The sequence below is a fragment of the Leguminivora glycinivorella genome, chromosome 17 (assembly GCF_023078275.1).
Source record: "Leguminivora glycinivorella isolate SPB_JAAS2020 chromosome 17, LegGlyc_1.1, whole genome shotgun sequence".
Classification (NCBI taxonomy): Eukaryota; Metazoa; Arthropoda; class Insecta; order Lepidoptera; family Tortricidae; genus Leguminivora; species Leguminivora glycinivorella.
In genome coordinates, this window is record NC_062987.1 from 4,517,522 (window position 1) to 4,539,278 (window position 21,757).

The following is a 21,757-nucleotide window of genomic DNA, read 5'->3' on the forward strand; positions in this document are numbered from 1 at the left end:
GTGATGGAGCCAAAAAGTGGTAACTTCGCGCATGCACGGGCTTGAAATTTGACGCTTTCTGACCGGATGATAGAATATGTACTTTTTGTTTTCTGTATATTAATGTACTTTATTTTATACAATGTATATGAGAATATTTCCCGTGTCGTTCACGCCACGGAGTTACGTATTAATAATGCATGATAGTGGCATGGTAACTACACAGATCATTTATAAGCACTTTGACAACACAGAGAGAAGTACTTTGCATTAATAATATTCAATATACTTATTTTATAACTTTATTATAAGCAAAATTAAGATCTATGTACAAAAGTTCAACCTGACACAAGGCTTATTAAATGGGTGAATCAACTTTTCTTTGCCAGCAAAATTACGCATACTTCGACTACATGTGGTCAGAAAAATTTAATTTGTATTTAGTGTAATTAGTTTATACTTATTGTATTAAAAACAGATATACAAGCTATGCAATACATCATGTTTTTATAGGATTTGCTATTTTATTACTTTATTTCGAGCAGTGACCCAGTGGACATAGCTGTCCCTCACTTTTGTATGAAAAAAGTGTCTCCTCCACTGGGTCACATATAGATTTAATTGTAAATGTTTTTTTTTTTAATTATTCCCTTAATGTAAAATAAAAATAAGGATCTTTATTCACGATGGCCAGGTTAAAACTCACAAAAGTAGAGCTAATAATAAGTATGGGCAATTATTGCAAAAAGTAAGAAAAAGTTGATTCACCCAAATAATGTATCGTAGACAAAATATCATCTGCTTTTAAAGAAACCCGTCACTTTATCTATTCTATTAGTTTAGTTATACCACATAAGTCACATAACTTTTAAGCCACTCTATTTCACTATTCGATCCGAGATAACAGAACTTATCAACGACTTCTAAGGCTCACTCTCCAGCAAGGTGGACGGCTGGCAAGTGTAACCCTGCGCTAAGATTACGGTCTTCTTAGTAGCCGTAAAGCGTGCAAAAAGACACAATCGCGATACTGTCTCCTCGGCGATTGGATCTTAATTTAAATGTAAGAAATGCGGACTTTCATGTCAGATAGGTATTTATAGTCGCGCATTCAAACGCTGTCATCATCTGTAAAGATGTACGAGGCCTTATGATGATGATGATGATGATGATTTCACTATTCGCTGAACCTAAGAAATGCAGAAAGCCTCAATTGTAATTAAATCGGGCTGAATCGTTTCCATGAGTTTACAAATCATAAATAAGTATAATTGAGTATCTAAAGTTACTAAATAAGATACAACTACCTATGTAAGTAGGTACCTACTTATCATTTTAACTTCCTTATTTTTACTAACTAGAAAACTTTCCAGTAAACAGAAAATGCTGATTTTAGTTCTATCACATTGATCTTAAATTTTCCACTTTTTCGCAACGCTTCATTCGAATTTAACACGTTTAGTTCTCCTTTCCTCCGCATCAGCGCTGATCGTCTCAGGATTAGAACAGCAACAGCAGAGCGCTCCGACGATTTTACACAAAACGTAGCTCATGACATACGCGACTAAAGCGATGAAAGCCAAGACGTCTAGCTGTAGTTGCTGGTACCAGGGCTTGTTCACAGATGTCGCTTGGAGGTTCGGCGCGCCGTTGTATCGAGCGACGTACTCTGTCCAGTATACTGCGGTTTCTAGAGGCGACATTGGACGGTCGTGCCACACTTTGGACAGGAACTTTGCGTGCTGCTGAGTACTGCAAAAAAATCGTTAGGTATTCACTGGAAGGTGTACTGGTATTAAATGTTTAATAATATTGTCTTTATGTAAGACCTTAAACAGAATTACGTACCTAATCCTACATGACATTGATAAGTACCTGAATACTTTACATAAATACCTACGTAACTTCAAAACTGGTGAAATATTATGTAGGTATCAACAAAGTTTAACCTTGTCTGCCATTGAGGAATGTTATAAATAGTTTCATCTGTTCTTCGATAACCAATCTACAATTATTACGAAAAATTAAATCCCGAAAGACTTAATTGAAAAAGCTGGCTAAATGTTAGTTAAATAATTAGAAAACTTCATTAATCGATGAAGTAAGATAATGTAGGATATAGTACATTACGATACAAGTGCGTAAAAAAGGAAGTTCGAAACGAGTAGCGATAAATTAAAACACGACCGAAGGGAGTTACGAATTTCAGTACAGACGTTTTTCAGTACAGATGGCCATCCGAAGTTTCGACCTGATATATAATGAACCACTTGTACTGAAACTATACTGAAAAAAAAACCATTAAATTTAGAGGCTTTTAGATTCAGTTAAATGATTTATCAGTAGGTAGCCATTACAGACTATGAAAATACCTGCCCTTTTGCTTTATGCAAATTCACTAATTTTGCGTTGTAACAAACTTTCTACGTGTACCTACCTGCGGTCTCCACTATTTATTTAATCTTTATTACGGAAGTGGAAGAGTAAGAGGGAGGCCTTTGCCCAGCAGTGGGACAATGTGGGCTAATAATAATAATACTAAAAAAAAAAAAAAAAAAAAAAACCGCTGACACTGCGTGTCTCACATCGCCGTTCTTGGTTTTTGTGGTTCAGTTTTTGTGTATTTATTTAAATCATGTTTACTATAAATCTAAATACACGGATACGGAAATGAACTGTCAAACGGCGATAAGTGCATTGTGAAATTTGTGAAAATGTTAACAAGGTCACGCACCAAAGCGGCACAAAGAAACGCACGCCCACCATCCCCGCCCGCCTCGTCCAGCTCCCCGTCCGCATCGTCGTCGGGCGACGAGTTCGCCACAGCGCCCGACACCGACGGGTCCAGCGACGAGAGCGGGCCGCCGCCGCCGCCGCCACCACCACCTGCGCGACGAGGGCGGCCACCGCTGCCGGCACGCTTGGGGCCTGCGGGACATCCTGCCCCGCCCACGGCTCCCGCTGCCGGTGGTGTAGTGCGTCGCATGACATGGACTCGACAAATAAACGAGAATGTCATGCGCGCCTATTACGGGGCCACAGAGGGGGGAACCCGGCTATCCGCGTACCGTTCTAGAATGCTGCCTCTGTTTCAGGCACTCGAGCCATCCACCACCGTATCGGAGCAGCGTCTATCGGATCAGGTGCGCGTCATTCAGCGGTCAAAGCGGTTGGATGACGCCACACTTGATCGGCTTCGCCAGGAGGCTCTCGCTGCTCGCGCGGACCCCGCCTCGGGGCGGGATTTGCCCGCCATGTCGCCGGACCCGGTGCCCGAACCCGACCTGGCACCGGAGGCGCCGCGGGTTGATTCCGGTAACGACGGCGGGGACTTCGCGAGTCAGAGCGTGAGTGAGCCTGCTAATGAGCAACTGAGGAGGTCTTTGGAAGAGGCGATTACGCAGTATCGCTCCACAAACAATCCTAGGCCACGATTACCACGTCTGCCTATGAATAGACGCAATCTAGCGTTAATGGGAGCCTTAAACGCTTTACTAGAGCCATTTATACGGACTAGTAAAGATCTAGCTGATACACACTCGATCATGTACTGCGGAGCCATCGCGGCGTGCCGTGTTGCTCGAGTCAAGTTTCCGGACGCTGACCGTGCAACTAGGACCGTCGGAGGTGTCCCTGCATGGCAAGTACGGATCGAGCGTCGTATCAACTCGTTTAGGACTCTCATTGCAAAGCTGATCTGCTTCAGAGGGGTAATAATCGCCCCCGAGTAATGCGCTTTGTGAACCAGGCGTTCGCGGGGACGGACATCAGGCCCCGCGACTATTTGGCCAATGTCACAGAGCGCATCGACTTCCTGAAGCAGAAAGTCTATGCATGGGCAAGCCGTATTCGCCGCTACAGAAAGCGTGTGGACCGATTCCAGCAGAATCGTCTTTTTCAAAGCGACCAAAGGAAAGTATACCGAAGGTGGGAGGAAACCGACCCTCGTGTGTCTGATGTGCGGCTGCCGGATGCTACTGCCATGTCTGATTTCTGGCGTAGCATCTGGTCGGTGCCCGTCGAACACACGGAGGGTGAGTGGATGACCGTTGTCGAACGCGAGTGCGAGAACATCGAACCTATGGGGGCTATCACCATCAGCCCCGACGACGTAAGTTGTGCTGTCCGTACGGCCCAGAACTGGAAAAGTCCTGGACCGGACGGATTGCACAACTTCTGGCTAAAATGGTTTCGATGCTCGCACTCGCGTTTGGCAACGCAATTTCAACAAGCCCTCGATCTTGGTTCTCTCCCACCTTCCCTAACAACTGGTGTTACTTTCCTGCTCTATAAGTCCGGTAGTACCACGGAAGCAAAAAACTACAGACCCATTACGTGCTTGCCTACACTTTACAAGCTCCTTACATCCATTTTGAGAGCAAAAATTAACGCGCATATTGTCGCTAACAACATTCTGGCTCCCGCTCAAAATGGATGTAGGGTTGGGTCCCGTGGTACTAAAGAGCTCCTCCTCATAGACATGACCATCTGCCAACAAGTTCGGCGGAACAAGGGGGTCATCTCGGCCGCTTGGATTGACTATAAGAAGGCCTATGATTCGGTGCCTCATTCATGGCTGAGAAGGGTATTGGAGCTGTATAAACTTGATGCAGCTTTAATATCCTTCCTGGCTGCATGTATGAGGCAGTGGACCACAGTCCTTCGTCAACCAGGAGGCAGGGATGACCCCCCTGGCCCGCAGGACTTCATAAGGATTGAGCGAGGAATATTCCAGGGTGACAGTTTGAGTCCATTATGGTTCTGCCTAGCTCTGAATCCCCTCAGCACGCTGCTGAAGGATTCTGGGCTAGGTTGCCGGCTTCGGAGAGAGGGTGAAGTCATCTCTCACCTTCTGTACATGGACGATCTCAAACTATTTGCACCGAACACCCAAGATCTGATGGTGCTATTGAAAACCACAGAAGTTTTCAGTACCGCCATCAGAATGGAGTTTGGTGTCGATAAGTGTGCGGTTATGCATGTACAGCGGGGGAGGTTGTAAATTCAGAAAATTTACAACTTTCTGAGACGATGTCGTTCAGATCTATCTCTGAATCAGAAACCTATAAGTACCTTGGTATGTCACAGTCGTTGGGTATTGAGGATGTTGGCATTAGACGGTCGGTGAAGGAGCGCTTTTTCAGTCGGCTCACAAAAGTCCTTAACAGTCTTTTGTCAGGAGGCAACAAAGTGCGCGCCTTTAACGCCTGGGTAATGCCTCTACTCACATACTCCTTTGGCATACTACGGTGGACCCAGACTGAGCTGGACGCCCTGGATCGGAGGGTCCGCTCACTGCTTACCACACACCGTATGTTACACCCACGCTCGTCTGTTATGAGATTGTACATCCCACGGAAGTGCGGAGGTCGAGGCTTCCTAAACGCCAAAGATCTCCACAACCGTGAGGTGTACAATCTCAGGAATTACTTCCTTAACAACGAGTGCGGGATGCATCGTGATGTGGTGGCAGTGGACGGAAACCTCACGCCGCTCTCCTTGGCGAAACAGAACTGGCGCAAACCTGTGGTACTAAGTACTGCGGACCGCAGGGCGGTATGGGAGAGCAAGCAGCTACACGGGCGGTTCTACAAGGCCCTCACGGGACCCGATGTAGATCTGCTCGCATCGGTGAACTGGTTACGATTCGGGGACCTCTTCGGAGAAACCGAGGGTTTTGCCTGTGTATTGCGGACGAAGTTATGATGACGAACAACTACCGGAAATATATCCTGAAGGACGGTACGGTCGACATTTGTCGGGCATGCCGCCGTCCCGGAGAGTCACTCAGGCATATCATTTCCGGTTGTTCTCATCTTGCTAACGGCGAGTACTTGCACAGACATAATCTCGTAGCCAGGATTATTCACCAGCAACTTGCTCTTCAATATGGCCTTGTGGACCGCGAAGTACCGTACTACAAGTACTTACCTGCGCCGGTTCTCGAAAATGGTCGTGCCACGCTCTATTGGGATCGATCTATTATCACTGACAGGACTATTGTAGCCAATAAGCCTGACATTGTGATAATAGATCGACTGCAACGCCGGGCAGTGCTCGTTGACATCACCATCCCCCATGATGAGAATCTCGTGAAAGCCGAGAAGGACAAGTCCAGTAAGTACCTAGACTTGGCTCACGAGATAACCGCCATGTGGGATGTTGAATCAACGATCATTGTTCCGATAGTCGTTTCAGCGAACGGTCTCATAGCGAAGAGTCTCGACCAACATCTTAAGAGACTCTCGCTAGGTGGCTGGATCAAGGGCCAGATGCAGAAGGCGGTGATCTTGGACACAGCGCGGATAGTCCGACGGTTCCTCTCTCTGCAGCCCTAACCACCGGCAGCTTGGGCCCTGCCCCGCTGCTGGCGGCACCCTAGGTTAGGTTTTTTATAATGTGTTTATATATTTTGTATTGTTTTGTATGTGGTTTTGTATTTTACTTTTATAATCATATTATAAAACCTAGCCTAAGAATTAAAATGAATAAAGAGGAATAATACTACTAAAAATGACGCTGTCAACTACAAACATGTTTTGCTAATCTCTCTTAATTTTTTTTGGATATTTTGTATTTACATGTTGATTTTTGAGTTACTTTTTATGGAAACCAGAACCCAAGTCAGTTCTACATGTGACCAAACTTGTATTGGGTATATTTCATAAAAATTATCGACATGTACGACAAGACAAATATCACGGAATGATCACAAGAAGCAAAACACGCGGACAATCAGCGGTTCTACAAAGCGCACGCCCACCACCCTCGCCCGCCTCGTCCGTCTCCTCGCAACCGCCGTCGAGCGACGAGTTCGCTACCGCGGCCGACACCAGCGAGTCGAGCGACGAGAGCGGGCCGCCGCCGCCGCCGCCACGACCACCAGCGCGACGAGGGCGGCCACCGCTGCCGGCACGCTTGGGGCCTGCGGGACATCCTGCCCCGCCCACGGCTCCCGCTGCCGGTGGTGTAGTGCGCCGCATGAGATGGTCTCAGTTGATGAACGAGAATGTCATGCGAGCGTACTATGGGGCTACAGAGGGGGGAACTAGGCTGTCCGCGTATCGTTCAAGAATGCTGCTTCTGTTTCAGACGCTTGAACCCACCACCACCGTATCGGAGCAGCGACTGTCGGATCAGGTGCGTGTCATTCAGCGGTCAAAGCGGTTGGATGACGCCACACTTGATCGGCTTCGCCAGGAGGCTCTTGCTACTCGCGCAGACCCCGCCTCGGGGCGGGATTTGCCCGCCATGTCGCCGGACCCGGTGCCCGAACCCGACCTGGCACCGGAGGCGCCGCGGGTTGATTCCGGTAACGACGGCGGGGACTTCGCGAGTCAGAGCGAGAGTGAGCCTGCCAATGAGCAACTGAGGAGGTCTTTGGAAGAGGCGATTACGCAGTATCGCTCCACAAACAACCCTAGGCCACGATTACCACGTCTGCCCATGAATAGACGCAATCTAGCGCTAATAGGAGCCTTAAATGCTTTACTAGATCCATATATGCGGACTAGTAAAGATCTAGATGATACACACTCGATCATGTACTGCGGGGCCATCGCGGCGTGCCGTGTTGCTCGAGTCAAGTTTCCGAACGCTGACCGTGCAACTAGGACCGCCGGAGGTGTCCCTGCATGGCAAGTACGGATCGAGCGTCGTATCAACTCGTTTAGGACTCTCATTGCAAAGCTGATCTGCTTCAGAGGGGGTAATAATCGCCCCCGAGTAATGCGCTTTGTGAACCAGGCGTGTGAACTATTTGGCCAATGTCACAGAGCGCATCGACTTCCTGAAGCAGAAAGTCTATGCATGGGCAAGCCGTATTCGCCGCTACAGAAAGCGTGTGGACCGATTCCAGCAGAATCGTCTTTTTCAAAGCGACCAAAGGAAAGTATACCGAAGGTGGGAGGAAACCGACCCTCGTGTGTCCGACGTGCGGCTACCGGATGCTACTGCCATGTCTGATTTCTGGCGTAGCATCTGGTCGGTGCCCGTTGAGCACACGGAGGGCGAGTGGATGGCCGTTGTCGAACGTGAGTGCGAGAACATCGAGCCTATGGGGGCTATCACCATCAGCCCCGACGACGTAAGTTGTGCTACCCGTACGGCCCAGAACTGGAAAAGTCCTGGACCGGACGGATTGCACAACTTCTGGCTAAAATGGTTTCGATGCTCGCACTCGCGTTTGGCAACGCAATTTCAACAAGCCCTCGATCTTGGTTCTCTCCCACCTTCCCTAACAACTGGTGTTACTTTCCTGCTCTATAAGTCCGGTAGTACCACGGAAGCAAAAAACTACAGACCCATTACGTGCTTGCCTACACTTTACAAGCTCCTTACATCCATTTTGAGAGCAAAAATTAACGCGCATATTGTCGCTAACAACATTCTGGCTCCCGCTCAAAATGGATGTAGGGTTGGGTCCCGTGGTACTAAAGAGCTCCTCCTCATAGACATGACCATCTGCCAACAAGTTCGGCGGAACAGGGGAGCCATCTCGGCCGCTTGGATTGACTATAAGAAGGCCTATGATTCGGTGCCTCATTCATGGCTGAGAAGGGTATTGGAGCTGTATAAACTTGATGCAGCTTTAATATCCTTCCTGGCTGCATGTATGAGGCAGTGGACCACAGTCCTTCGTCAACCAGGAGGCAGGGATGACCCCCTTGGCCCGCAGGACTTCATAAGGATTGAGCGAGGAATATTCCAGGGTGACAGTTTGAGTCCATTATGGTTCTGCCTAGCTCTGAATCCCCTCAGCACGCTGCTGAAGGATTCTGGGCTAGGTTGCCGGCTTCGGAGAGAGGGTGAAGTCATCTCTCACCTTCTGTACATGGACGATCTCAAACTATTTGCACCGAACGCCCAAGACCTGATGGTGCTATTGAAAACCACAGAAGTTTTCAGTACCGCCATCAGAATGGAGTTTGGTGTCGATAAGTGTGCGGTTATGCATGTACAGCGGGGGAGGTTGTAAATTCAGAAAATTTACAACTTTCTGAGACGATGTCGTTCAGATCTATCTCTGAATCAGAAACCTATAAGTACCTTGGTATGTCACAGTCGTTGGGTATTGAGGATGTTGGCATTAGACGGTCGGTGAAGGAGCGCTTTTTCAGTCGGCTCACAAAAGTCCTTAACAGTCTTTTGTCAGGAGGCAACAAAGTGCGCGCCTTTAACGCCTGGGTAATGCCTCTACTCACATACTCCTTTGGCATACTACGGTGGACCCAGACTGAGCTGGACGCCCTGGATCGGAGGGTCCGTTCACTGCTTACCACACATCGTATGTTACACCCGCGCTCGTCTGTTATGAGATTGTACATCCCACGGAAGTGCGGAGGTCGAGGCTTCCTAAACGCCAAAGATCTCCACAACCGTGAGGTGTACAATCTCAGGAATTACTTCCTTAACAACGAATGTGGGATGCATCGTGATGTGGTGGCAGTTGACGGAAACCTCACGCCGCTCTCCTTGGCGAAAGAGAACTGGCGCAAACCTGTGGTACTAAGTACTGCGGACCGCAAGGCGGTATGGGAGAGCAAGCAGCTACACGGGCGGTTCTACAAGGCCCTCACGGGACCCGATGTAGACCTGCTCGCATCGGTGAACTGGTTACGATTCGGGGACCTCTTCGGAGAAACCGAGGGTTTTGCCTGTGCAATTGCGGACGAAGTTATGATGACGAACAACTACCGGAAATATATCCTGAAGGACGGTACGGTCGACATTTGTCGGGCATGCCGCCGTCCCGGAGAGTCACTCAGGCATATCATTTCCGGTTGTTCTCATCTTGCTAACGGCGAGTACCTGCACAGACATAATCTCGTAGCCAGGATTATTCACCAGCAACTTGCTCTTCAATACGGCCTTGTGGACCGCGAAGTACCGTACTACAAGTACTTGCCTGCGCCAGTTCTTGAAAATGGTCGTGCCACGCTCTATTGGGATCGATCTATTATCACTGACAGGACTATTGTAGCCAATAAGCCTGACATTGTGATAATAGATCGACCGCAACGCCGGGCCGTGCTCGTTGACATCACCATCCCCCATGATGAGAATCTCGTGAAAGCCGAGAAGGACAAGTCCAGTAAGTACCTAGACTTGGCTCACGAGATAACCGCCATGTGGGATGTTGATTCAACGATCATTGTTCCGATAGTCGTTTCAGTGAACGGTCTCATAGCGAAGAGTCTCGATCAACATCTTAAGAGACTCTCGCTAGGTGGCTGGATCAAGGGCCAGATGCAGAAGGCGGTGATCTTGGACACGGCGCGGATAGTCCGACGGTTCCTCTCTCTGCAGCCCTAACCACCGGCAGCTTGGGCCCTGCCCCGCTGCTGGCGGCACCCTAGGTTAGGTTTTTTATAATGTGTTTATATGTTTTTTATATTGTTTTGTATGTGTTTTTGTATTTTACTTTTATATTCATATTATAAAAAGCTTAACCTAAGAAGCAAAATAAATAAAGGAAATAATAATTATTAAATAAAAGAAAAAATATTACAACACAAAAAGGTGGACTTAATGCTTTAAGGTATTCCCTACCAGTCAACCTCGCCTATGTAACCAAACTCCCTGATATAGTGTTTTTATGGCGAGTATAAGAGATGACCTGGGTATCTTTTGGCCTAACTGGACCAGTACACAAAAAAATCTAGAAGCGGAAATGGCATTTGATTGGACATATCCTCAGAAAACCTGATACCCATCTATCCAAAGTGGCCCTCACCTTGAATATACCAGGCAAGCGGAAACCATGCCGCCCTAAATCAACTTGGCGTCGCTCTGTTCAGCAAGAGCTCAGGGTATTAGGGATGTGGGAGAAGGTTGCCCAAACTGCCCAAGACCGGAGAAAATTGAGAAATATGATTCGAACCCTACACCCCAGCAGGGGGCAACAGGATGTAAAGAAGAACAAGAATAAATAAGAGATGAGTTCTTACCCGGGATCCAAGACCTCATTGATAGCATTCAAAAGGTATTCCTTCGTCAACTCCTGGTAAGACACGATGGTGGCGACTCCAGCGTCCTGAAGGGCGGCCGCGTTACCATACTGGTCTCCGAAAAGTGGAACTGCCACAACTGGTATACCGGCATCTAGTGCTTCTATTGTGCTCAGGATGCCGGCGTGAGAAATGAACGCCTTCACGTTTTCGTGTTCTGTAAATTTAAAAATAAATTGTACTTATTCGCATTGATTAATATGCTTGTGTACATTGTCTTTTTTGCTAAATAAAAAAAAGTAAGTGCACATGAGTGTGGGCCTAAATGAACAATCTGAACATACAATTTGATGATGAAATAAAAGTACAGACTGCGTTCTAGAGTTTTATTTACAGGTAAGTTTTGATATTAATATGCTTCTGTTATCACTCATGAGACAGAATTTCGCTTAATATTTGGTACTGCTCGTACCGTAGGTAATACACATATCAAATTCAAATGCAAGTTTGATTTGGCCTCCTATTAACTACTATTCCTTCAGCTTCTACATACTTAGGCGCAAACGTTGAGTAATACATAAAATATGCAACATTAAAAGAACAACAAATTTTTGGTCAGTCTGCGCATCAAAAGGAACCATCGAAATGTCACTAGCTTTATAAAAACTCTAGGTACGAAAATAAATACGCGAAAGAGGTGTCAGAATGTAATAAAATTGCTTTCAACGAGTGTATATTTTTCATCAATAACGTCATGTTCGCAAATACAATTTCTATTTGAAGACCACGTTTCATGTTTGCTAGTTGAGGTACTTATTAATGTGGAACTAAAAAGTAAAATAACATATCGAAGCAATGCGGGAAAGTACTGTAAACATTTTCACCATTAAGGTCATTGAAAGTAGAAGTAGAATGAATTTAGACTGATAAAATAAAACGTACCACATTCAACTACAAGTACTTAACTTACATACATATAATTACGCCTGTATCCCATAAAGGGGTAGGCAGAGCACATGAACTACTCAAGTTTCAGAGCCACTCTGGGCAAAAAGGGGTTGAAAGAAATTGAAATTGTGACATTACATGTTGCCAGCCTCTCGCCTACGCCACAATTTAACCCATATACCACAGCCGACTTCTACGACACCCACGGGAAGAAAGAGGGAGGTGAAATTCTTAAGCCGTTACCTCACCACACTTACACCGTACTTATTTTGTTTATTTTAAAACATACATACATACATACATACAATCACGCCTGTTTCCCAGAGGGGTAGGCAGAGATCACGGATTTCCATTTACTACGATCCTGACAAACCACTTTCGCTTCACACACTTTCATAACGTTTCTCATACACGCTCGTCGGTTTCGAGTACTTCTGACCTGGCCTTTTTGCAATATTTCCCCGATTTGATCAAGAAAAGTTCGCCTAGGTCTTCCACTACCAACTGACCCTTCTACTCCTTTTTCATATACTTTCTTCGTCAATCTCCTCTCATCCATCCTCTCTACATGCCCAAACCACCTTAACATACCCATCTCAATCTTTGTCACCACATCTACATCCACTCCACACTTCTCTCTTATCACGCTATTTCTGATGGATACATCTAGGCTCCGGACATTTTTGTTTCCTCCTAGTCGCGATTCTAGACAATATTTATTCCACGCAGCTGAAGTTTACCACATGCGATATTCTTCACAGTCATTATTTGTACACGATCTTGACTCTACCTAGTCGCGATTTCACATAATATTGTTTCCGCACAACTGAAGTTTCCCACATTCGCTATTCATCACAGTCATTACTTCTACACGATCTTGACTCTACCTAGTCGCGGTTTCACACAATATTTATTCCACGCAGCTGAAGTTTACCACATGCGTTATTTTTCACAGTCATTATTTCTACACAATCTTGACTCTACCTATTCGCGATTCTACGCAATATTGTTTCCACACAACTGAAGATTACCACATTCGTTATTCATCACAGTCATTACTTCTACACGATCTTGACTCTACCTAGTCGCGACTCTACGCAATATTATTTCCACACAACTGAATATTACCACATTCGTTATTCATCACAGTCATTACTTCTACACGATCTTGACTCTACCTAGTCGCGATTTCACACAATATTTATTCCACGCAACTGAAGTTTTACCACATTCGTTATTCTTCACACAATTATATTTCTATACAATTGTCGCAACCCTATTAATGTACAACATCGGTCACATCTCTGATGGAAAGGCACCCATAAAATATGTGAGTACAAAGATAATATAATTTCACTAGATATAGTTTACGGTGAAGGTTTATGGCCCCGCGTTTCCATGACGTTGATTTGTTGTTACGTACTCTTTCTCTTCGAATAATGCATAATGTTTTCGTTCACTTGTGTTGATTTATAAGTACTCAATAAAGACAATTATTTATATATGTCGCAGGGAAATGGCCAAAACGGAGATTTGATCAAATATCTAAGGGATATGATCAAATCACGCATGATGTCAAAATGGCGAATCCATTTCATCATTTCTCTAGAAAATTTCAGTCATTTGACTAAATGTTTTAATAAATAATATAATAATTTAAAATAAAATATTTTTAGTTTTGTTTCTTCACTTATTCTATTTTTTTCTTATTTATTGAAAAAAAAAACTCTTAAAACGGATTCAATTGAGTATAATGTCTTCATGGGTCAGATCAGATGGCGAGGTAAAATGAGTGCAGTGAAAATTCGCCCACTGATTTTACCAGTGCAGTCAGTCATGTCAATGCAGGGCAGCTTGTGGCGAGCTGTTGAGGAACAGCGACCTCACGTACCCAAGTGCTCCTGGGGAGTTCTGTTATCCATGAGGTGGGTGGATGGGACAGTACACTCTACCTGTGGCTTGCCTGTGCTGGCCGTCCGTCCGTCATTAAGTCGTTTGCTCCATGGCCTAAGACGCGAGTTGGCACAGAGCTTAACAGCACGTCGCTCAAAGGTCCAGAAAACCCTATGGTTTCCGTGTTGGGGTAGACATACAAATAATTAAGATTCAGTTTACAAACACCTAGTATTTGTAAAATTTTTTAAAAAGAACTTTGATACCTATTTTGACATTTTATTTTACCATGTCACTAATCCAGTAAGAGATTTAATCAAATCAAGTGAAAAAGGCAAGAATCTAATAAATCTAATTGGATATATTAGATTCTTGCCTTCGTCATTTCATGAAACAAGTTCAGAGTTTGTTCAAATCACTTACAAGTTGAGACTTTATCATTTCCCTAAATTTGTTTATCGAAATGTTAAAACGAGTTGACTTTGTAAGTTCGTTTCGTCAACTTATTGTCGTGGTTCAGGAATTTTATCAAATCGCTAAACAAATCTAGTGAAATGACGAAAATAGGCGTGTCTATTGGGCGATTTTGTGATTTAACTAAGCAGTGTAAGGGATTTAGTCAAATGACTGAAATTTTCTAGAGAAATGATGAAATGGATTCGCCATTTTGACATCATGCGTGATTTGATCATATCCCTTAGAGATTTGATCAAATCTCCGTTTTGGCCATTTCCTTGCGACATATACAAATAATTGTCTTTATTGAGTATAAATCAACACAAGTGAACGAAAACATTATGCATTATTCGAAGAGAAAGAGTACGTAACAACAAATCAACGTCATGGAAACGCGGGGCCATAAACCTTCACCGTAAACTATATCTAGTGAAATTATATTATCTTTGTACTCACATATTTTATGGGTGCCTTTCCATCAGAGATGTGACCGATGTTGTACATTAATAGGGTTGCGACAATTGTATAGAAATATAATTGTGTGAAGAATAACGAATGTGGTAAAACTTCAGTTGCGTGGAATAAATATTGTGTGAAATCGCGACTAGGTAGAGTCAAGATCGTGTAGAAGTAATGACTGTGATGAATAACGAATGTGGTAATATTCAGTTGTGTGGAAATAATATTGCGTAGAGTCGCGACTAGGTAGAGTCAAGATCGTGTAGAAGTAATGACTGTGATGAATAACGAATGTGGTAATCTTCAGTTGTGTGGAAACAATATTGCGTAGAATCGCGACTAGGTAGAGTCAAGATTGTGTAGAAATAATGACTGTGAAAAATAACGCATGTGGTAAACTTCAGCTGCGTGGAATAAATATTGTGTGAAACCGCGACTAGGTAGAGTCAAGATCGTGTAGAAGTAATGACTGTGATGAATAGCGAATGTGGTAAACTTCAGTTGTGCGGTAACAATATTGTGTGAAATCACGACTAGGTAGAGTCAAGATCGTGTACAAATAATGACTGTGAAGAATATCGCATGTGGTAAACTTCAGCTGCGTGGAATAAATATTGTATAGAATCGCGACTAGGAGGAAACAAAAATGTCCGGAGCCTAGATATATCCTTTCTGATCCTATCACTCAACATTACACCAGCCATGCTTCTTAACGCTCTCATTTATTTTAAAAATATACTAAAAACAGCTATGCATTTCCATTCATTACAGTACTCACTCAGCAACTTTTCCCAAACCATTTAATTGGTCGTTAATCTAAAATATACCAAATGATCTACACAGAAAACATAGTTTTTCCGTCTTTGTACTAAGGGCCTCATTCGACGGTCATTTCGTTTCAAAATAAATTGTGGATTAATATCAATAATGCGCATGTTAGAAAAGAGGATACCTATTCATAACTTCAAAACTCGGCACTGTTGCATTCCAAAATGTACTATAATAATATATGTAGTTATGTACCCTACTTATTAAGTAAATAACTCACTTAAAATATCGTACTGCGGGAACCATCTCATAGTCATCACGTTTCTTGGCAAATTCTCAATACTGCCTCCGTCCCATTTCCAAAGTACTCTTAAAGGCAATTTATTGAATGTTGATAACAGTTCACTTAGTTTTTCAGCTGGCATCGTCGAGTCTTTCGTCGCGGAGCCCAAGTTTACGTATATAACGCCGTGCTCTGCCTCGTTTATGAATCTTTCAATTTCCTGGAAGATAGGTAGTTTTAATTTACGTCAGATGTCACGTGTGTGAGAAGTTTGCTTTTAAGATATTGGATGATGATAATGATGTTATGACATGAGACTGAACGAAGTTAGTAGATAATGTGATGAGATTGTTTAATATAAGCTGGCAGAACGCTGGTGGCCCAGCGGTAAGAGCGTGCGACTTTCAATCCGGACTCCGGAGGTTGCGGGTTCGAACCCGGGCTCGTACAAATGAGTTATTCGGGACATGTGCGAAATGTCAGTTGATATTTGTCAGTCGCTTTTCGGTGAAGGAAAACATCGCGAGGAAACCGGACTAATCCCAATAAGGCCTAGTTACCCATCGGGTTGGAAGGTCAGATGGCAGTCGCTTTCGTAAAACTAGTGCCTACGTCGAATCTTGGGATTAAGCGGACCCCAGGCTCCCATCAGCCGTGGCAAATGCCGGGATAACGCAAGGAGGATGATGAAGCTGGCAGAATTAAGTGAAATCTTTGATATCTGAAAGTCTTGTATGTGCTAGTAGCCCTTTATATTACGGCTTTTAAAAAGTTTCTTATAAAATAGACTTGTAAACTTGAATTGACAACGTTTCAAAATTTTCAATGTCCCTAAATCGAAAACCATTTCGAGATATAAGTACGACTGTAGATCACAAAAATATATTTTTTAATATTTTTGTTTTCCTTATTTTTAGTAAAAAATCTTAAAAATAGTTTAAAGGGGAAGTGACGTTACATAGTTGAGTCAGACTATTCACAGCTGCCACTATAACCAAAAAAATCTTCCGGTTGGGATGTCACTTGAGTTTGACTGTGACACTTATCATCGCTAGTAGTATGGAGATTAGAGGTAAGGAGCGAAAGCTTTAAGTTTCAGAAGTGCAGATATAAAACCAGGTGGCGCTGCAATTGCAGGTACAACATAAGGGTTTGACACGTCATTTTCGACTGTTCTACTTTGACAGATTTCTCTCCTTATACTTCTACATTTCATAGCTCGTAGTTATTCAATATTTGTTGACAGTGACACTTGACAGTCAGACATCTCGGACTGTTTAAGCTGACTGTTAAAACTTTTTTCAACAACACATGTGACGTCATAAAGCTGTATCTTGACGTTTGTAACTTACGCTCTTTCTGTTCGAAGTAGTAATAAAAACGGATTTTCGCATTAAAATAGCAGTTTTTAAGAAAAATAAAAAAATACGCGTATCTTTAAATATTGAGTTCTTTCAAACTAAACAATAAAAAGTAGTAGTCGAAAATATGAAATGTTGCCAATTCCATATATTGTTGTACCAACATTTATGCATCCGATATAAACATTTTTGGGTGATTCCATAAAAATCGGTTAACTTTTGGACAGATTTTGTCAGAGGTGTTTTTTTAATGCTAACGCAAAAGTTGATCACCCATTGGGTAAGTATGAGACCACGTACGATACATCCAAAAGGGCCAGCCGATTTTTTTAGTATTTAAGGAAATATTTACAATTTTCTGATATTAGCTTTCTAGGGACTGACGGCCGAGGATAGGGACTGACACTAAGAATATTTTTTTGAATAAAACCACATATTTTCTGTTTTAAATGATTTTTATTATTACATTTTAACAGCTACAACAGTCCTGTAAATAGTTCAGTGTAAAAATTCAGTCAAACGTACATTAATTATATTTTAGCCTTATCTTCTTTCGATGTCCAATTTTTCTTTTTTGGCGACATTTTCTAAAATTAATGTTATATAAATTAGATTTTTAAATGATTTTGCGCAAATCATAATTATGTCTACCTATTAGAAATATAGTTTAGCCTAAATGCGAAATAAATTGCGTTTGGTTTCCACCTTTATCATACTATCGTCAATCCCTAGCCATAATGTCAGTCCCTAGCCAGTTAGATAACCAGGGCCTGACGGTCCAGGGACTGACAAATGCAAACATAATCGCTCATAGCTTATTCTCAGATATAAATGCGGAAACCTAAAGCTCACTCTCACAGCAATGCACACATCAGAATACAATTAGGTAACGGGTAAAATAACTTATTTATTTTATATCAAATAACTTACCTAGGGACTGAAAAATCGACTGGCACAGCACATGTTTACGCTCTAAGGACGCGAATCGCACCGGCGATAAGATGGCCGACGCAGAACGCGTCGTGTTTGCGGCTAACTTCACGTTGATACTTTCGAATGATGTAGTGTAACAGAACGGGTTTTGCTCGATTGCCGCGTATTTTTAAAATTTCTAAGTGGCTAGGTACTGACGCTAGTTACGTATAACAATATTATAGAATAAAAATTATTATCATAAACGTAATTTTCTTCCATAAAACTGTTACGGGGTTTTGCATTGTGTAATATTACATTGGTTTAAACACAAAAATCTAGTGATATCATTAAAACTCATGAATACTGAAGAAACTTAATCTGAAATTTGGAAATGTGACATGGCTAGGGACTGACTTTTAAGACATTTGATAATTATTTTCTATAATAAATAATGCAGTGATCAACACCAAATCGGATGACCTAATCAAACGGCGTTTATATTCAACCCCTATAACATAAGATACCTAATATATTTATTACAAATCTATTAAATTGCCCTAAACACAAAGTTAACCGAATTTTATGGAATCACCTTTTATATTTATTGGATGCATATTTAGGAACATTTGAAATAGGTACAGGTACATTAAGTTCGATAAGTGTATTGTTATAATATTAACAGATTATTCAAATAAGACTCATCATCATCATCATCATGATGATATGATATATATATATGATATGCTTCTTGTATTTCAATTAATTACCAACCGACTAAAGCAGACTACTTATAAATAACAAGGTAATACTTACAATTGGCAATGCTTTAGGCGGATTAACATGAACGCCTCCGATGTCGATAACGTTATCAGGTCTGGCAGTACCGCCGAACACCGACTGATGCGTGTTTACAAACACCAAACTGGCGTTTGCCGCCATGCTCTCCAAGCTCGGCACATCATCTCCTAAGTACTTGTACAAATATACGTGGTCCGTCACTTGCGACCCAACGTAGTACACCCAATTCGTAATATGATACAGAACATAGCTCTTCAGTCTGTCAAAGTACCAAGGATCCTTTCCATACGGAAGGCTAGCCAAAGGTACGGATGCGGAATTGAAATTGATTCCCAGCCTGTTGTACTGCCACGCTTGAATGGGCTGAGGATTGAAAGCGATGTACGGAGCGCTCAGATTGGCCGCCAATGCTATACCGCAATCGCTGTTATACGACTCGACTAAAACGACATCGAAGCGAGGTCGCGTCTTGATCATGTGCAATACGTGATTGTTATTCATTAGCTTCTTGCAGTCGTCGTTGCCCGTCTTAGTCGACACTAGTGTCTCGAACGGCACTCGCGACACTTCATTCACGATAACAGATTCGTACGACAGACCTTTATACACTTGTTGATCACTTAACAGCACTTCCTTATACGAAGCTGGTGGGTTAGGGAGCTGGAAATGTGTAATCAGAGTCACTTCATGCTCGCGCGTAGCTAACTCTCTAAACAAACTACGGTAAGTCAGATAATTATTCCGATCCAACGATGGGAATATCCCGAGAATTCTGTAACAGTCTGCAACGAATAGGGTCGCAAGGAAATAGGCGAGAACGTAATTTTTCATTTTTGCGGACGCGTTCGTTTTGTTGCACTGAGAATTGGTTACTAGGGCGTGAATTGATGCCGGCTTGCGTAGTTATCTAATAATAGGTAGGTATGAGGTAATCGTTGATGACGTGGTCATTTCGTAACGGACAAAAATAGTGGTGACGACGTTAATTTGATCATGACCGAGGTCGAGAATCGTGGAAAATAGTGAAGACGTGATGCCATGCCGACGGCGCGGCCCCGACTGTTTGAATATAATGATGTAGAAAGTTATGCGTATGAGTGGCTAATGTACTTATTTACTTGCAGATGAATTTGATAACGGTATCTGGAGAGTGCAACGCTTGGACTATGACACAGTTCACTGTTTATCTACCTAAGTTCTGATTTAATTAATTAATATATAACGGCACGTATTTAACCGGGCGACTAAATAACCATAGAAATGGGTATCAAAAATAATAGTTTGGCGACTAAAATGGGGCCTCAAATTATTTCAATATGAGGTAGCATTTTAATGTCATTACGGCTATGGTTTATTCAGACGCGAGTACCAACTATTTATTTGGCAACTGAATTATTATATTGGAAACAATTTAAGAGATACAGTTTAATCGGAAAACGGCTATCTATTAATATAAAATATACAGTTCTTTTAAAATATTTATATAGCAAATTAACATAAAAAGTACATTTAAAATTTATACATCGGCACTCATCACCTGAGCTGTCATTTTAATTAAAAAAAAAAGAATTCTTATAAAATATAATGGTCGACAAAATATTATACTTATGGGTAAGAAATTAGGTGTTTGCGGGTGCTGGCAACTTCGACTCTATACAATGAATTTAACTTTTCATGACGTTTACTCTATCGAATCTAAGGCCGGTCTTACGCAGTCTTAACATCACTCTGAAAGATTCATTTTTTTGGCAGTAAAACCTTACTCAGAATATGTCTTTTCATAAATCGTTCCGCAGATTTTATAATGTCGAATCTTATGCTGGCATAATGTTAATGAGCAAAATAATCTTCTAAATTAAGAGTATTTCCGTAGATTTTTGTTTGCATAATATTTAGGCAGTAAAAATTTGTCCATCTTCTTCCTATTTCGGTTTTGATAATAAGTCTTGTGTGTTGGGGATGCAAGATACCTAACACTCCTCCTCGCTTCGCTCGTCGTCGTACCTTACGGTGCCTCTGGGACTGTATTTCATTTCCTTTTTGCTATCGTTGTTTTGTTCATACAAAGTACCTAAGAATTATGCCATAGCAAATTTGGTAGGACTTATATTCTACTAAAAATAATCTAACCCTAACCCACTTTTCTGCTAGCAGAAAATAATTCTGCTCTTGTACCTCTAATATTATACTATACGATTATCACGGTATTTTTTTTAAATACCATGTCGGTGGTAAACAAGCATACGATTGGCCTGATGGAAAGTGGTCACCGTAACCTATGGACGCCTGCAACTCAAGGGGTATCATATGCGCGTTACCGACCCATTAGAAGGTTATACACTTCTTTTTGCTGTGTACTTATTATAAAATGATATGGTACGCGTTCCCTTATAGAGATATTTAAATACTACTCGTGGATTACGGGTCGCAAATACGATGTTTGAATAGAATAGAATAAACATATATTCGTGAACACAGGCAAGACAAAATACACATAATAAAACAAGACAGAAAGGAATGAAGTGCCACGAAATGGCCTCACCTCAGCATGTTGCTGGACTTCCAGCGCTGATCTTCCGATGAGACCATCGGTACGTAGGTAGCTACGCATCAACCCGTTTTCATAAAAAAACGATTTTATATGTGTTTTTAAAAAAACATACTTCCCATTAATTTTTTTAGTTTTTTTATAAACAAAAAACAAATTGAAATATATACACTAAAGAAAATACATTAACTAAACTAAACTATGTACAAACTTAAAATTAACTTATAAATAAAAAATGCTCCCCAAGTCGTCACTATTTTTTTAGTTGCCTCCTCAATTTAAATACTACTTTAAACGATGAGCTAAGTATAATTATTTAGGTGCTAACATCTATATGACTACAAATATTAAAAATCTTACGCTTTACAATACTAGGTGCCAATTATTATTTTAGTCGCCA

At 42.4% G+C, this 21,757-nt stretch overlaps 1 protein-coding gene across 1 annotated transcript; it reads right to left on the reverse strand.

Annotated features, from left to right (window-relative positions):
- Positions 1 to 628: 628 nt before the first annotated feature.
- On the reverse strand, positions 629 to 20,014 carry LOC125235337 (UDP-glucosyltransferase 2-like). Its single transcript, XM_048141876.1, has 4 exons — positions 18,825 to 20,014; positions 15,733 to 15,955; positions 10,929 to 11,145; positions 629 to 1,731 (listed from the first exon to the last, which is right to left on the reverse strand). The coding sequence occupies exons 1-4, from the start codon at positions 19,638 to 19,640 to the stop codon at positions 1,419 to 1,421; spliced, it is 1,569 nt and encodes a 522-aa protein (XP_047997833.1). The 5' UTR covers positions 19,641 to 20,014; the 3' UTR covers positions 629 to 1,418.
- Positions 20,015 to 21,757: the final 1,743 nt, after the last annotated feature.

Excerpts from the sequence above, each read along its gene's own strand:
- LOC125235337 (XM_048141876.1), bottom strand. The coding sequence starts at position 19,640 with ATGAAAAATTACGTTCTCGCCTATTTCCTTGCGACCCTATTCGTTGCA. Across the intron at positions 11,146-15,732 it reads CCCGCAGTACGATATTTTAA|AACACGAAAACGTGAAGGCG; the intron begins GTGAGTTATTTA and ends TTAAATTTACAG. Across the intron at positions 1,732-10,928 it reads AATGAGGTCTTGGATCCCGG|TACTCAGCAGCACGCAAAGT; the intron begins GTAAGAACTCAT and ends ATTTTTTTGCAG.